We start from the raw sequence: 11,434 nt of genomic DNA on the forward strand, positions 1-11,434 counted from the left end.
CTCTTAATCTAGATGTGCACCCTTCTGTGTTTTGATACAATGTATGAGTGTCAGGCTTCAAGTGAGCTAATGCTGCTGCATCGTGCAAGACCAAACCCTGTAAGTATCAGAAGTTCCGATTACATTTTCTAAGTATTGCCCTTGAATATTTTATTTTTCGCCCCAACATCCTTTTTATTCTTTACTATTTTATTAACTCGTATTTGTTTTCCGGATTATTCAGTCAAAAGAGCTGAAATTTGAACGTATTCTCCTGATGGCAATATCCAGACAAGCTAGATCCGGTTAGCAGTGACAAGACCTTATGAACTTATTTGAAAAGTCTTAGGCGCATGCCTACATAGATGAAATAGGGGGACAGGGAGGGATATATGAGTCTAAGCAAATTGTGAGAACTTAGTCAGATCCTTATTTGAAGTAGTGCTTCTGTCCCTGGTAACAATCTGCCATTCTGATCAATAAACCATGTCCTAGCACGAGAGGACGCTGATATGACTTGGAGTCGCTGCCATGGCCAGCAGGCATATCGCATTCTTCTGCGAACACTCTCTCGCCCTTTTCTTACATGTGCATCTTCTTGCTCTATCTGCCTTGTCAACTCTTCTATTCTTTGTTGTAGCCCAGCAGATCTACTGTCAGCAAGCTTAAGGCATGCATCTGCAGCAGCTTGTGCTGCCATTGCACTTGCTGCTAACTTCTCTTTAGCTGTATCTTGCTATTTGCAGCATGTAAGTCTGCTTTTACCCTTCGCAGCTCTTCTCTGAGCAAGGTCACCTGAAAAGGTACCTCATTAGAACATGTACAGCTCCTCAGATGAATGACTAAATGAGAGTGTTTCTGTGCACTATTAAAGCTATTGTCAAAGATGTTTTCTCTTGCTATTACTGCAAACTCAAGGATTTCAAACTTACGACTTCTCGAATTAATGAAAGTTGGGCGTGCTTATCCCTTAAAATTTCATGTTTGATTACTTTGAAGTTACATCATATCAATTCTCAAATGACATTATGCTCAATTGTCACTTATCAGCCTAAGAAACACATCCCATGACCTCAAGAGGACCATTTTAGTGAAGCTTAGGTCAAACTTATTTCTCCTGGAATACCTCCTGGTTTAGTGCTTTGATGGCAACTTTTCCAGCTTCTACCTCCAAAGCACATGCCTCTCTCCATCTTGTAGCCTCCTGTTCTACTTCTTTTAGCCCTGCAGTGAGCTCTTCCACCTTAAGTTTTGAAAAACAGACTTCAGATCTTAGTCAAATACAGGTCTAGCAAAAAAAAAAGAACTTGCATAAACAAACAATAGTGTGTTTATACACTGTGAAGTAGGAAAATTTCTCGTTCTCTCAGATCCTGTATGTGTGACTCCTGTTTCATTATCTTCTGAGCCTGTTCAGCAGCTTGGAGATGTAAATGATCGCAATCTGACCTATTGGAGCAGTTTGATATCATCAGTTTGTCAGTTACCACAGATTACAAGGCCCTCACCTCAAGCCATCCATCAAAAAAATTCATCAAAGACATATATCGTCAACGCCTTCTTAGTTTACCTAGACTCGTTTAAGGCCTGTCTGAGATCATTGATCTCATGATGCAGGTTCTTCAATGTCGTGCCAACTATTGAAGCCTGAAAGGAAACAACTTGAAGGTGTTTATGAGCTGACAAGTTTTCCACTGGGCAAGATTTCAGTCAGACACCATAATCATAACATGATCAACGGTTTCTAGTTGCATCGCATGCAGGATCACAAAATAGAGATTACCTGACAGTTACTTCACAAATAACAACTATATATAATCTAGGAAAATGACTGCTATATATTGTACTTTTTTTGTAGAGTAAGTGCTTCAGATTATCATGTAACCAACAGAACTATTGCACATACTGAGGAGTGATGTAGAACTATTTACCAGACTGTCAATCTCCTGCTTATTTTCTCTTTCATCCGATGCTGCACTGGCAGTGCAGCTGCTAATCTCATCTCTTTCTGAGTCTCCACTTATCACCTCCATGATGAAGCCAAAGCCAACCTTCTGCAATCCCTTCTCAGCAATCTGCAGGATTGCACTTCTTCTCTGATCACCGTCGTCCTTCAACGCACGAAAGCTATTCTCCGCAGCCTCCTTCTCAGCTATAGCAACTTCCAACATGATGCGTGTATCCTGGTTCTCCTTCGTTAAGCTTGATATCATACTCTCCATCCTGCTTTTCTCCTTCCTTTCCTTCTCCCTGCATTCTGAGAGCTTGATCTCGACTTCCTTGGCCAGATCATGAATGTTATGAGCCTCCAATTCCAGGTATCTCAGTCCATCCTTCAGATCAATATTTGGTCTCTCAGAAATCCTCTCTACTTTCTCCTCAGAAGCTCTGTACAGGATATCCTCTAAGATCTCATGCACCGATTGGAGCGGGACAACAATCTTCTGCACGGCAACCTTGGTTTGATGATCCATGGCTGGTATCTACCGGTATCTGGTGCAAGGGAAGAGAAGGGTTATTTTTCCTGGAAGGAAAGCAATACATAGCTGACAGTCAAGGAGAACCTTGAAGGGTAGTTGGCTGCTCCACTGCATGTGTTCTTTCTTGGCACATATTCAGGGTTGTGCCATCGCGTCCTGAGTAAGCATCCAAGTTGCTCTGTGTTGCTTCCAGTTTCGTATTTCCTTCCATTCACTGGTGGTTGGAGTTTAAGCTCCATGGTTCGTAACTCCCATTTACACTTCTGTATTCTCATAAATTGTGTTATCAAATTTTGAGTCTGATATTGGATTGCATGCATGCAGCTGGTGTGCAGAAAGGGTGTCGTCAACAAAATTGTTGTACAACAAAACGTTGGTAAGATATATTTTTCGTGAGGAATTATTTATGCTACTCAGCTTGCATTCATTTTCGTAATGATTATGTTTGAAAATTTTCTATTTAAGTTTGCCAAGGAGAATTTTGGCAAGATAAATCTTGGTCCATCAATTGATTATGCTCTTGCCCTCGTCAATGAGTATGCCTGATGGTTATCTAACAAAGAAACTGACAAAGAGAATTTCAGATAGATATATTTCCGTCGATAAATTAACTATGATGTTCCTGTCATTTCTTGTAATCATTAGACCTGATGGTCACCGAACAACTTGACTTTTCGTATTTCCTCAGCGGCTTTAAGTTGGAAGCGACGCCAAAGGCTACTTGACACTCGAGTACTGGTACTGCCTCCATTTTCAAAGTGGGGTGATGTTTAAAATACGTGTAGTTTTTATAGCTCTCCTAAGTAACTACTGTGAATTGGTCGGATGAAGATAATAGTATTACATTTGTTCTGGAAAACATTTCTGATAATTCTTTCACTTTTTTCACGTCATATTTGTACAAATATTGCGGACGAGAGCGACGGGTATTTGTCGAGTGAATTTGCTGATGTTACAGGTAGCCTACTGCTAATGAATTCCTTCGTGTCACCCTTTGGCAGTTCACGGTTGAGTGTCACAACGGGAGCGAGCATAAGAAGCTAGGCGGAGCTGTATGTAGTATGTGCATTTATGGACCTCCATCACTTCGGCACGGCTCGCACGGTTGAATTAAGGCCAACAGCAGAGCTCCATGCGTGTGTGACATCCTCCAAGAAAGTAATTTACTCCACTCTTACAGGAGATCTGGACATCTCTCTATCTACCTGACAGTGGTTGCGCCTTGAAAGAATATTCAAAATCGAGGTCAATAATCGCATTCAATGCTTGTGCAAGTAGCCTGCGTTGCGACTTTGGAAAATAAAATCGAAAAATGCTAAAATATTAAAGAATAATAAGGGAAAAATCATGATATATGTGCATGTTAAGTTTGAATCTAAAATATAAAAGTAACCTACATAAAATAACAAATTGTAAATGTTCACAACATAAAGTGTAGAAAATTTGCATGAGTAAGTATCAAGGTGATATGTACATGTGTGAATTATTGCAAATTTTTCTGAAACATTTAAATAGAAATTTTTGATTTTTTAAAAATTAGGTGCGCCTACACCCAGGTTCTCCACCATACTTCAAAATTTTCAAAAACATTTAAATACACAACTTCCTATTTTTTCCTCTTCTGCAACTACTCTAAAAGGACTCCATTATGGAGCGGACGTTCCACCGAGCAAACGAATTCAAAAATCTAGCCCAACGTCATACATCATTCATTAAAAAAAGCAACTCAAGTTTGCTCCATGGACTAAAAATCTGAAGGTTCGATCAATATAGTTTTTCTTCCAAAAATCTCAAACAATATCAAAGATGTTGCAGTGTGTTCCTTACTTTTCTGTCCACCGCCATCTTGAAACAATGACAGAACTTTGCACTGTATGGGAAGGAGAACATCTCATGCCCAGAGCATGGTGCAGCACCAACACCCCCACCTCCATTCCCCCGCCATTTGCCACTAGAAATCGCCACCTGCCTTGTCCAGAGCGTTGCCTCCGCTGGTTTGTCGCCACCCCAGCATCCCTCTAAGCCCCCTCCCCATTGCGATCCTTTCTTCTCGAGTGTCATCCCCCAACCCTGTCTCGCCTGCGACCTAACCCCTAACCCTAAGGTTAGTGCTCACCTCCATTGCATCTATCAGAGAGTCTCCTTCTTGGCTCGTCGATGCCTTCGCGACCCCTCTCGGCATCGCTGGCTCCGCCTGGAGGCGAAAGATGAGGAGGAGCCTGACGAATCTGGAGCCGTTCACGTGGAATAGCGCAGATCACCGCATAGTGCGCTTGATTGCTCCTAATCTTTGCATCTACGCAAAACAAGGTTCTAGGAAATTTGGGTGCATGAAGAAGAGAGAGAAAATATTTCCTATAGAGCATAAAGTCTAGGACGCCACGTAATTCATTGGCGCATGCTTTAGTGATCTTTTTACTTGAAAATTTAAAATATGTACTCATAAAAAATTGCACACCACTATATATTGTTGGTATAGATCACCGCATTTTTCTCATAAAAAATTGCAGATTCAGGTGCATTTCCACATACGCCACTATACACAGTGAATTATATGAATTTGGTAAGAGTGAGACTCTTGCAAATGTACATGCAATTGGAAATTTGGGATAGTGTAACGATGCAAGTGGCACGGATCTGAGTTGTCCTGCTCCCGCCTGATCATGCCCGTCGAGACTAAACAGGATTAGATTTCGTTGACGGGACGGGAGGCGGGATTAATGGAAAGTCTCATTCGACCTGCAACTTTGGATGCGTGTCACCATTTGGCGGTTGGGTGAGATCGTACGTGTATTAACTGGATAGATGGAGCTAGGTTATGAACGTGCGTCACGTCGGCACAGCTCGACGGCATGCGACGGCGCTGGACAACGCTCTTAAATTGCAACTAGCTACTGGCTAGCCAACCGCAAGCAAAGCTGAGGTACGGATATCTGACACCCTCGATCGACTCTGGAGAGGAAACACAAAATAAAATATTTTGGATATATGTATCTGCCTGACAATATGAATAGAATAGTCAAAGGTTTGGGGCACACCACCTGACAACAAGAACAGTCAAAGGTTTCCACGGGACGAGTACACATCACTCGATCATCAGACGGTTTTTCTATAACGGAAGGATATGACCAACAAACACAGCCGGTCTCTGTTACATATAATTAAGCAAAATAAGACATATATATAGCAAAAGAAATCATCAACTAATGTATGTCTCTAGATTGCACCAAGACTCAGTGTCATATAGTCGGGCTGAATCGCATCTTCTTCCTCTTGGATAACAACACATTACAACTTAGCTCACTAAAGCTACTCGCTTCTGTCCATATAAAATGTCGATGCTTTAGTATAAATTTGAACGAAATTAAACTAAAACCCTGACACTTACTATGTTTTTGAAAGAGTAGTTTAATTTGAGGCGGGCTTAATTAGCTAACGAAATACCGGAAAACCAAAACTGATCATGGGTGCATATGCACCTGGTATGTATAAAACATATTTAAAAAAGTAAAAAAATTTAGGAAAAAAATTTAGCATGTAGAGGGACATGTTCTATGTGTACACATAAAGTTTCACGTAAAACCAACAATTTTTGTACCATGTGTAAAAAAGACAAATAATGCCTCGAGAAATAGACTATTTTAACACCAAAAATTTGTCTTTTTAGTACAGGGCACAAAACATATCGGTTTTTGCTGAAACAACTTTGTGAACATGTAACATGTCAAGGTATACACGAGGCATTTTTGTTTTTATTTTTTTAACATTTGGAAATATGTTTAATATGCATTTCAAATAAAGGGTGCATATGCACCCGGGTGCAGAAACACCCTGTCTCATTATAGTAGAGCTGACCCATTAATTTCTTTTTCCTCTAGCTTCACCTGACGAAGGACAAAAAAAATCTGAGGTAGGACGAACTTTTAAGAATGCAAATGCCAAAATAGTCCTAAAACAATAATGATGTATATGGTTCAAACACAATCACTAAATACAATAAAAATAAAAACATATTTTATTATAAATAGAACCTAAAAAACATACCAATAATGTCTACTCAATGGCTAAGGTTTACCTCATTTTAAAAAATCTAATGTAATTCAAACACTTAAGACGTTTGATTATCTCTCATTTGATGCATAACTCGGTCTTGATTATCTTTGTTGCGGAAAATTCCTTTCAATTGTTAATGCCGCCAAGTGTAAACCAATGTCATCTTAATGGAGTGATAATGCAGTCGAAGAAAATATGTCATGCCTTTTAGATATCTAGAAATCTCGAAAGTCTCCAATTTCGCGAGTATAAATAATGAATAAACTTATCTTGTATATACTAAGGTCCAATCAATAATAAATCTATGTTATCAAGAAATGTTATTCATATTGAACATAGAATATGAGTCTATGTTTGGAGATAATAGTCTATGTTTTTGATTTGCAGTCGATTTTGCGCAGAAGCATAACTTTCTCATATGGAGTCTGTTTTTGATGTATGACCACTCAAAATTTTCAGAAAAAACACGCGCATCTAAATGTATTCACCAAAAATCAAGGTAGGGCGGCTGCCCTATCTTGCCCTATTGGGAGCTTCGCCCCTGCCTGAGAACTAACTCCGGAATCATTGTTGGCATCCCACTACGTGTTCAGCGATTTTACCCCACTAAGGAAAGCAGCCCATACGGTTTTTTAAGATCTACATGATGCAAGTGTAGCTTGTGCAGATTATGTCTTCTGCAACTTCTCCGCTATAGAGTATAGACACTGGGAAGATCAATCACAATTGCATAACATGGTGCTAGAAGCAAATAGGTAGAAGCACATGATATAACTTTTGGTTTACTAGAGATCTTTATTATTTAAGACAATCAGGAGTCTTTATTGTTCGTGTGTATAGGTTTTCACATCTGATGTAATGTGACGCATTAGTTAATAGATATGCTTAATAAAATTATATGTGTAGTCCAACAGGGCAACCCTCAGACTGATGAAAAGAAGAGCACGGGTTTAAAGATAACAACTAATGTGAGTGGTGATTTAGCTAGGTTTTCTAGTAGAGAGCGGGAGGCACTCAACGTCAGCGAATATGAACTGAAATGTAGGAAACATGCGAGCAAGTCTCTTTTCAAGATTCTTGACACGATGATCCTGTTGGAGCCTACCGATCTAGGGATCACAAACCTCAAATTTCTCTTCCTTTGCTTCAAGTATGCCGGGTTTGAAGATAACCTTTGACAAAAGTGAAGTGATTGTGACAGGGGTCACCCAGGAGAGGAAGCGAAACTTAGTGAATAAGCTCAACTGTAAGTTGGCAAGTTCCCCTTGAAGTACCTCGGTCTTCCGGTCAGTGACAGACCGCTCATGGTTTCTGATTGGGACCTCCTCCCAGAAAAAGTGGGCCATAGGGTTGACCCATGGCCGGACTTGTTCCCAGCTTCAGGGGGGCGCTGGAACTCACCAACTCCTATTTTTCTAGTTTTCCGATGTTTGCGATGGGTGTTTACTTGCTTCACGAGGCTACCCATAAGGGCATGGACACGCCTCGGTCCTATTTTTTCTGGGAATGTGTGGGCAATAAAAGCAAATACCATATGATGGACTGGGTAAAGGTGTGTAGAACAAAAGAGTTTGGGGATCTAGGGATCCTCAACACCAGATACATAAACATTACCCTGATGTTAACATGGATCTGGAAGCTATATCAAAAAGCGGAGGGACTATGGGCTGATCTGATCCGCGCCAAGTATCTGGGCACCTCGAACTTTTACTCTAGGGAGGTTCCGGTTTGTGGCTCTCAATTTTGGAACGACATTCAAAAGCTCAAGTGACATTTCAAGCTTGGAGTCAAACATCCGTTTCGCAGTGGGAGGTGAACCTTTTTCTGGCTAGACTGGTGGTCGGGCAATGCACCACTTAGGGCCCTCCTCCCACTAATGTTTAGCTATTGTGATAACCCATTTATTTTGGTTCATGGGACCCATGTTCTAGATGAGGAGCAAGGGGGATGGTACATCCATTTCCGGAGACAATTTGGCCTTGACGACACGGTCAAGTGGGACAACCTATGTAGGGAGATTCAGGCTCTCCTGGAGGACCCCAATGAGGATGGAATGTATTGGGCCTTGGAGACCTCGGGTGAATACTCCACGAGATCTATCTAACTCAGTTTGTCGCAGGGAGCGACAGTGACACACTTCAGGGAGGTGCGGCATACTACAATGCCACTGAAAATTAATATTTTCTTGTGGCGGTTGATTAGGGGCAAACTTCCATGTAGCGACTAGGTGGCGAAGCGACATGGCCCTTTTACGGGTGCATGCTTGCTTTGCGTGAGCTCGAGGATTGCACTCATATCTTCTTTGTGTGCCCTCTTGCTCGTTTCGCCTGAGCGAATTCCTTCATTGAGATTGGAACCCAAACATGGTTTGTGGTTTCATCGCACTTGCCCATGGGCTCTCGGGCTCCATTCTTAGGATAGTTTGGTTCACCTTCCGCGGCATTGTGCTGGACTTTGTCGAATGAACTTACTATCTAAGGGAAGATGATTAATAATCCAGCTGATGTCTTCTTTTAAATGTCGATTCATATGCAGTGTTAAGAGGGTTCTAATCACACCGACGGACAAGGGCCTGCTGCACTGGGCGCGGTGATGAGACTACACACACAGACTAGGGCTTGAGGATGACTTGCTGAAGCACGGTGGCTTAGTTCCGCTTCTTGTTTCGTTCTCCTATTGGCCGGGCCTTCGTCTGATTTATTCTGTGTTATTTGATAAATTTATAAGACAACAGGTTGTAAACGTATACTGTATATTGCCGGTTTTCGTGGCTTTATTACTTTAAAGGTTGCTATGGCCTTATGTTCAAAAATTAGGCGTAGCTGGCCGGTGGATAGGGATGGAAGAGTCTTTTCAGGTGTTGTCTTGGTGGTGGTTATATTACTGTTGCTAGGGCTGTGATGCTTTAGCGGCTCTTTAATTTCTTAGTTTTCTCTTTCTCTTTTTTAACTGTGTGTATCTGTAATGTTTTAGGGTATTGCGTTATTGCAGAGGCTGGATGTAATTGGTATCCTTGATATTAATATATTCCCTTTATCGAAAAAGGGACGGAAGGGGCATGGCGTCTGTAGGATCATCGAATCTAGATCCATGGTATCATTCCAGGTGAAAATGGAGGGGTCATTTAAAAAACAAATATACATACGGAGTATTATAGGTGCCTTTTTCAAATAAACACATACCAATTATGGAGAATGCCAACTTTGCCCGTTATGGCTCTCTCTATCTATATATACGTACCATTGGTGCAGGCAAAAGCAGGCCCGGGTAAAAGCATTAGTACTGAACATGTCTTCATCCAGGGGTTCATCAGCGATGCAACGGAGGTTTGTGCTGCTGGCACTGTCCCTGCTCCTCATCTCCTGGGGCGGCAGCGTCCAGGCGCAGGTGGTGCCGGCGGTGATCTCGTTCGGTGACTCCACCATCGACGTCGGCAACAACAACTATCTGCCCGGCGCTGTCTTCAAGGCCAACTACGCGCCGTACGGGAAGAACTTCAGGCGCCACAAGGCCACCGGCAGGTTCTCCGACGGCAAGATCGTCACCGACGTCACCTGTACGTTGTTGCATACACACTCTCTCACACTTGGCATATCCTGCAACGGTTGTCACTCTTAGCTATCTATAGGTTCTGTGAACTTGCAGTTTACCTGGTGTTACGGTTTGTGTGCATGTGTGCTTTCTGCAGCTGAATCGCTTGGCTTTGAGGGCTACGCGCCCCCGTACCTCAGCCCGCAGGCGTCCGGGAAGAACCTTCTCGCCGGCGCAAACTTCGGGTCCGCCGCGTCCAGCTACGACGACGACACCGCCGCCATGTATGTAAGTATATAGCAACCATATCCTCGAGCAGAGAAACCAGCTCTGATTAGGAGTTGCAGTACTGTACATGAGATGAGAGTGGCAGCGTGAGTACTGTGAGAAAGAAAAGAAGGTTATCATGATATTATCCAACCTTCATTCGTATATTTTGTAGGATGCGATCACGTTGTCGCAGCAGCTCAAGTACTACAAGGAGTACCAGGCCAAGCTTGCGGCCGTGGCCGGGCGGCGCGGGGCGCGCTCGATCCTCGCCGACGCGCTGTACGTCGTCAGCACCGGCACCGGCGACTTCCTCCAGAACTACTACCACAACGCCTCCCTGTCCGCGCGCTACGACGTCAACCGCTACTGTGACCACCTCGTCCGCATCTTCTCCGGCTTCACCGACGTAAGTACACCGACTTGCCGGCATCGCCTCGCCGGCCTCACATACGCATCGTATGCATCTCTCGCTGAACGTGACCTTGTGGTTGTGGATCGCAGGAGCTGTACAAGCTGGGAGCACGGCGGATCGGCGTGACGTCCATGCCGCCGCTGGGGTGCCTGCCGGCGGCTATCAGGCTTTACGGCAAGGGCCGCAGCGGATGCGTGCGGCGGCTCAACGGAGACGCGGAGACCTTCAACCGGAAGCTTAACGCCACCGTCGAGGCGCTGGTGAAGCGGCACGACGGCCTCAAGGTCGCCGTCTTCGACATCTACACGCCGCTCCGGGAACTCTCCGAGAAACCGGCGGCGCAGGGCTTCTCCGAGGCGAGGAAGACGTGCTGCAGGACGGGGAAGGCGGGGACGAGAGTCTACCTCTGCGACCCGGCCACGGCGGTCGGGATGTGCCGGAACGCCAGCAGCTACGTGTACTTCGACGGCGTGCACCCGTCGGAGGCAGCCAACCTGGTCATCGCCGAGTCCATGGTCTCCGCGGGCATCGACTTACTCACGTAGTAAGCGTAGCTAAAAAAAGACCGTGCAGCTGCTGCAGATCGACGAGCCTACCGACATACATATGTTTCCGTAGCAATGATGATTTCAATTTGTATCTACGTACTACAAATTAATGTGAGCATCTTGTTGCCTAGTTAATATATTATCATATTATGTCATGAAAA

At 43.6% G+C, this 11,434-nt stretch overlaps 2 protein-coding genes across 2 annotated transcripts; one reads left to right on the forward strand and one right to left on the reverse strand.

Annotated features, from left to right (window-relative positions):
- Positions 1–690: 690 nt before the first annotated feature.
- On the reverse strand, positions 691–1,682 carry LOC124705269 (uncharacterized protein At3g49055). Its single transcript, XM_047237049.1, has 4 exons — positions 1,550–1,682; positions 1,317–1,428; positions 1,106–1,222; positions 691–774 (listed from the first exon to the last, which is right to left on the reverse strand). Exons 2-4 carry the CDS (start codon positions 1,374–1,376, stop codon positions 691–693), a joined length of 261 nt encoding a protein of 86 aa, XP_047093005.1. The 5' UTR covers positions 1,377–1,428; positions 1,550–1,682.
- Positions 1,683–9,781: 8,099 nt separating this feature from the next.
- On the forward strand, positions 9,782–11,434 carry LOC124669309 (GDSL esterase/lipase APG-like). Its single transcript, XM_047205950.1, has 4 exons — positions 9,782–10,068; positions 10,201–10,331; positions 10,486–10,719; positions 10,815–11,434. Exons 1-4 carry the CDS (start codon positions 9,801–9,803, stop codon positions 11,268–11,270), a joined length of 1,089 nt encoding a protein of 362 aa, XP_047061906.1. The 5' UTR covers positions 9,782–9,800; the 3' UTR covers positions 11,271–11,434.

The sequence above is a fragment of the Lolium rigidum genome, chromosome 1 (assembly GCF_022539505.1).
Source record: "Lolium rigidum isolate FL_2022 chromosome 1, APGP_CSIRO_Lrig_0.1, whole genome shotgun sequence".
Lineage (NCBI taxonomy): Eukaryota > Viridiplantae > Streptophyta > Magnoliopsida > Poales > Poaceae > Lolium > Lolium rigidum.

Excerpts from the sequence above, each read along its gene's own strand:
- LOC124669309 (XM_047205950.1), top strand. The coding sequence starts at position 9,801 with ATGTCTTCATCCAGGGGTTCATCAGCGATGCAACGGAGGTTTGTGCTG. Across the intron at positions 10,069-10,200 it reads GATCGTCACCGACGTCACCT|CTGAATCGCTTGGCTTTGAG; the intron begins GTACGTTGTTGC and ends TGCTTTCTGCAG. Across the intron at positions 10,332-10,485 it reads ACGACACCGCCGCCATGTAT|GATGCGATCACGTTGTCGCA; the intron begins GTAAGTATATAG and ends TATATTTTGTAG.
- LOC124705269 (XM_047237049.1), bottom strand. The coding sequence starts at position 1,376 with ATGAAACAGGAGTCACACATACAGGATCTGAGAGAACGAGAAATTTTC. Across the intron at positions 1,223-1,316 it reads AAATTTTCCTACTTCACAGT|GTGGAAGAGCTCACTGCAGG; the intron begins GTATAAACACAC and ends TCAAAACTTAAG. Across the intron at positions 775-1,105 it reads TCAAAGCACTAAACCAGGAG|GTGACCTTGCTCAGAGAAGA; the intron begins GTATTCCAGGAG and ends GTACCTTTTCAG.